The following is a 5,428-nucleotide window of genomic DNA, read 5'->3' as shown; positions in this document are numbered from 1 at the left end:
CCCGTCCTCTTACGATCTGCCTGTTCAAGGATCCTGTGAAACCGGCTCTCGGAAGTTGTGTTGATTTGTTAACCTGCGCTATGGGTCTATTAGACCAGCTGTGGGACGACACTGTCGCCGGACCTCGGCCTGAAAACGGCCTTGGCAAGCTCCGGAAGCACAACACATTCAGTTTTCGCTCCAGCTCCGGCAAGGGTATGGCCTTGCTTGATACCTTATGCGCTGGTGGAGCATGTTATTAGCTCATGCTAGAAACATAATCTGCATGTATGAGCTAGAGAGAACCAGTGATTAATTCGCTTCAGTGAAATCGAAAGCTTACTGTGTGTTCTTGAACCTTGATTGATTAAATTGATTCTAAATCTTATGATATTTTCACCTCTGTTTCAGATCCATCGAAAACTTGATGGATCATGAAACGATAAGAGCATTTTAGGTTATGTGCTGGTATAGTAAATCTAATTGAGATTGTTCACTGATTCGTATGGTTAGTTAATCTAGAATGAAAGTGTAAACGAACTTCGATCTGATTATCCGATCTGCTGTGTACAATGATTCTGATTCTAACTTCAATAATTACGTTTCTAACTTCTGCTGTTTGTTATTGTGATCGGTGACAACGCGGATCAGAACCCGACGGTGCAAACATGAGATCGTACGGTGACGAGGCGTCGGAGGAGGCGACGAAAGTGACGCGCAGTATCATGATAGTAAAGCCGCCCGGCTACCAGACCGGTTCTCCTCCGGTTTCTCCCGCGGGATCTACGCCTCCAGTGTCTCCGTTTTCCGGTGAGGTTTTGTTTTCTTTCAAAATGACAACTAGATCCCTGATTTTTTGGCTAAAATTTGACCTCCTAAGAAAGTGGAGACAAATAAAGTCGTCTCTAGAAGGATCCGAATGGATTATTGAGGGTAGAGTTATCATTTCGTTTTACTGGCTATTTTAATGTGTAGATAATGCAGTATTATTTGTGTATTATGTGTAATGAACTACTACTGATGGCCTTGGCTTGCGGACTTACAAAGTGACATTGTTGTCCTCCTTGACCCTCTACCAATTAAATACTATGCTTATGCATGTTAATTATTATCAAGTTATTGAGACGTATACCTACCTCCCTGGGCCAGCTTGACCAATTTGGTTCCCTGAAGATGAGGTCCATTATATTATTGACTGGTATCCATAAGTATATGTTGAAGCAGCCACATGCATGGATCTTAATCGTATTGTGTGATGAATATGGAGTGGTATCTTCTACACTTGCTTCTTAAGACTAATTTATTGTGTCATCAATGTTAGTAGATGGATGATTATACAAAATAGCGATGACAAACAGAATAAAGTTTTTGTGGGTTTTGGCTTTATGTTCTTTGTAAAAAGTTACACAGTGTAGTATATAGTATATCAAAGAATTAATGGTAATGGTTAAATGTCGAAGATTGGTGGGTTGTGATCCTGCTAGTGAGTATTTTCATAGCCGAAGAAGTCCTAGTTGGTTTGTGTGATCTGAATAATACATCTGGTTTTATGTTTAGTGGATATAATATACAATATTCCAATGCTGTAATATTGCTTATGTATTTGTGATTTAGCTTTCCATAAGCACAGAAGTGTTAAAATTTCATTAAATTGATGTTGCTTAGGAAGCAGAGAATCGTTCCGGTTCCGAAGAAAATCTGCGTCGGATGCATATGAGAAGGCAAGAGAAGTTGGACCCAGGAGCCCTTCTTCACCTTACAATGTTTGACAAATGAAGGCCATGAACCTCTTCTTCGGCCGATGATCATCGAGATGTTAAAACTCTACCATATGCAATAGAGTTTTATGTAATGCTTGTACTGAGTGTGTGCTAGCTAGCTAGCTTGTTTACAAGTTCTTGTGTGGTTATAGTAGCTAGACCCTCCAGCTTGTGTTTTGTGTGACGGGTGTAAGAAGTTGTAATCAAATGTAGAGATGTTGTTTGCTCATTGTATATAGACCCTGCACGTTGTTCTGTTCTTCTGTCTAAGGAGTTTGTTAACTTTAGGGTTTGTTGGTGGAATAAGATCTTTGTATCCTTTTGTGTCCTTAAAGATGGCTTTGGTGTTTGTCAATTAGACGATGTTTGCTAAAGGTAGAACAATTCAAGCAACTTGGAGGTTGCAATGGAGGTATCATGTTGATGGGACACATAATCATGCCATGGAATATTTTGGGATCTATGATGTGTGGTTGGATTATGATTCATGAGTTGAGTTTTTTACGAAAATAACAATTTGAGTATAAATAATTACGTATATGACTTTCGGGGGAAAATATTTACCAAAATAACAATCCACGCCATCGAAGATGGCGTGATTAGTCTTACGTTTTTACAATCACGCTATCGGAGATGGCGTGATTGTATTTAGGAGAATCACGCTATCATTGGTGGCGTGACTCTAGTACGTCGTAGACTATACAGTCACGCCGTACCTAAAGGCGTGACTTGTTAAAAATCTCTCTCCTTACATCGACCTTTCTCTCACATAACCATCTTCCACATTGCACGGACCACACCCATTTGCTGCAGCCCGACACCCACCACCACCACCGACACCCACTGCAGCCCTCCCACCGCAGATCTCCGCCGCAGATCTGCACCGCAGCACTCCCACCGCAGCCTCACTCCCATAGCAGTCCCACAGCAGCCTCACGCACCACCGCAGCCTCACACCACAACAGTCTCACACCACCGCAGCCTCAGACCTCCACAGCCCTCCCACCGCCGCCTTCCCCAGCCGCATCAGCCCCCATCCAAGGTGCCAGCTCCGGGTTGAAGTCTCACCCGATACATAGGTGAGATTTTTTATTTATTTATTTAATTGTTACATTGTATATATGAAAATCTGTTTATGGAAATCTGTTTATGTGTTTAGGTTAATTTTTATTTTTTTATAATTTTTGTTTTTGTGTATGGTTGATTGTAGTTGTGTAGGTAGTTTGTGTTGTTGAAGTGGAATTAGTGTTTAGGATATTATGATTATTTAATTAAGAAAAGTAATTAAGCATTTATTTAGTTGAAGAAAACATAATGATGTTAGGTAAAAATATTATTTTTGTGCATTAACAGTATAATTTATATGTGATGTAGATTGGAGGTGATAATGACATCACCTTGGAATCGAAATGTAACTAGTGGATTTCCAATTGCTGATGAGTATGAACAAAATCAAGAACAATCGTCAGTATGGGTTCGTTATACTCAAACAGACATTGGTAGTTCATATAAGCAAGCATCATCATATGTTAACCTAAATCTAATCCCAGAAATGTGTATGGATGAAGACGACAATCATTTTGAGCAAGCAATTGCTAACAATGAGTTTGACTTGGTAGAGGATGAGCCTGGCATTCATACTGATGATAGTGACGATGACGAGGAGGATGGTGGTAATGTAGGGTTGAATATTGATTCTGGAATCGACAATGAAAATGGGCACATAAATTTGGAGGAGATGGTACCTGAATTTGGCGATGTTAGTCAAGCGGAGTATGCAGTGTGCCGAGATTGGGATAAGCAAAATCAAGGTCCATATGATACGTTGGCAGAGAAGGAAGTTTTTGAAAACAAGAAAGAATTAATTCGCGCAGTGAAGATGTGGCATATTCAGAATAACTCCCAGTACAAGACTCAACGCTCAAGTAAATCAGAATTGCAATTGATATGCATGAAAGAGCCAATTTGCAATTGGTATCTTCGAGCAATGAAAAAAGAAAAATTTAACTTGTGGATGATAACAGTTATTAAAGGTCGTCATACATGCACAAATGCCTCACTACATCATGGACATCGACAGTTGGATGCAGAGTATATTGCAGATGAAGTTATTCATATTGTTAAAGCTGATTTGAAGATTAACATAGCAGCTATTCAAGCATATGCAAGCTCACATTTGAAGTACCCGGTGTCGTATAGGAAGGCTTGGGTTGCAAAACAAAAAGTGATGGAGAAATTATTTGGCACATTTGAAGATTCATACAACATGCTCCCTCGATTTTTACAGGCGTTGCAGATTTCTAATCCAGGGTCAATAGTGAATTTAAACTATAAGGAATGTGTGAATGCAGTGGCAACTTTCGGTCGTGTCTTTTGGGCATTTAGGCCTTCTATCGAAGGCTTCCACTTTTGTCGTCCATTGATAAGTATTGATGGAACTCATTTGTATGGAAAATACAAGGGGAAACTGTTGATTGCGGTTGCATTCGATGCGGATAATGGACTTTTTCCATTATGTTATGCAATTGTAGATGAAGAAAGTTCTAATAATTGGGGATGGTTCATAGATAACATTCGTTCTTATGTAACAAATCGACCAGGAATTTGTGTTTTGTCTGATCGACATGCAGGTATTTTGGCTGTAATACGGGATAGGTGGCTCGAACCAGTTGCTTACCACAGGTATTGTTCGCGTCATTTTGTTAGTAATTTCCATGACAAGTTTAAGGATGTAGACATGAAGAATGCAGTAAATTTGATGGCCAATGAACCTTCCAGACAAAAATTTGATTTGTGGATGTCGCGAGTAAAAGATATAAACATTGCAGCGTGGAATTATCTAGATCGTGCAGGAAAAGAAAAATGGAGTTTATCGTATGATGATGGGCATAGATATGGTAACATGACTACAAATATGTCAGAAATATTCAACAGTGTTCTAAAGGGGGGGAGATTCCTTCCTATTACTGCACTTGTCCAGCTGACATTTTATAGGTGCAACAAATTTTTCGTGAAGAGGAGGATGGAAGCAGAACAATATAGACTTCAAGGTTCTGAATTGCCTCCACAGGTTTATGGTCACATTAGTAGAGAAAATGAAGATGCTAAACGACAACATGTTCGGATGTTCAATCATGACCCTCCTACATTTCAGGTGACAACAAGAACAAGAGGTGCGGAAAATAATCAACGTGGTGAACGGCGGGCTGTAGTATGTCTTGGAGAACGACCAGAAGATCAATCTTGTTCTTGCAATATGTGGCTATTGTACCATCGTCCATGTTCACATGTATTGGGTTGTTGTTCGGTTAACAAGATTGATTGGAGGCAATATATGGAGGCATATTTCACAATTGGTGCATATGAGAGCTCATATGCGCCTATCTTTTGCCCAATACCTGATGAGTCAGGTTGGCAGATATATAGTGGCCCAGTTGTCATTGCTGATCCCGATCAACGTAGGTCATCGAAAGGTCGTCCAAAGTCAACACGAATAAGAAATGAGATGGATGCAAGAGAAGGTCGTTCATCGAACAAGTGCAGCATTTGTGGACAAAGAGGGCATAACAAAAAATCTCATAAGTCCACTGCACAAAGTAATTTGTATATGTATATTTATTGTTTATTCTTTGTACTTGTTTAATAATTTCTTCAATGACTAAATGTATTTCCGGTGCAGGTGGCGCTAG

At 39.8% G+C, this 5,428-nt stretch overlaps 1 protein-coding gene across 2 annotated transcripts; it reads left to right on the top strand.

The window, feature by feature from the left end:
* On the top strand, positions 1-2,073 carry LOC120008453 (dormancy-associated protein homolog 3). 2 transcript variants are annotated; one of them, XM_038858776.1, is made up of 3 exons: positions 1-195; positions 631-789; positions 1,652-2,073. In XM_038858776.1, the coding sequence occupies exons 1-3, from the start codon at positions 81-83 to the stop codon at positions 1,753-1,755; spliced, it is 378 nt and encodes a 125-aa protein (XP_038714704.1). In that variant the 5' UTR covers positions 1-80; the 3' UTR covers positions 1,756-2,073. The 2 variants fall into 2 exon arrangements, with proteins under 2 accessions (XP_038714704.1, XP_038714703.1); XM_038858775.1 differs by having other exon boundaries at positions 3-195; positions 1,645-2,073.
* The last annotated feature ends 3,355 nt before the right edge of the window (positions 2,074-5,428 follow it).

This window comes from Tripterygium wilfordii, chromosome 11, assembly GCF_013401445.1.
Source record: "Tripterygium wilfordii isolate XIE 37 chromosome 11, ASM1340144v1, whole genome shotgun sequence".
Taxonomy (NCBI): Eukaryota; Viridiplantae; Streptophyta; class Magnoliopsida; order Celastrales; family Celastraceae; genus Tripterygium; species Tripterygium wilfordii.
The sequence above is the reverse complement of the archived record's forward strand: the minus strand, read 5'-3'. Positions and strand labels throughout refer to the sequence as shown.

Bases quoted from the DNA above. Each gene is read 5' to 3' on its own strand.
- LOC120008453 (XM_038858776.1), top strand. From the start codon at position 81: ATGGGTCTATTAGACCAGCTGTGGGACGACACTGTCGCCGGACCTCGG. The intron at 196-630 runs GTATGGCCTTGC...AACGCGGATCAG, and splicing joins TCGCTCCAGCTCCGGCAAGG to AACCCGACGGTGCAAACATG. The intron at 790-1,651 runs GTGAGGTTTTGT...CTTAGGAAGCAG, and splicing joins TCCAGTGTCTCCGTTTTCCG to AGAATCGTTCCGGTTCCGAA.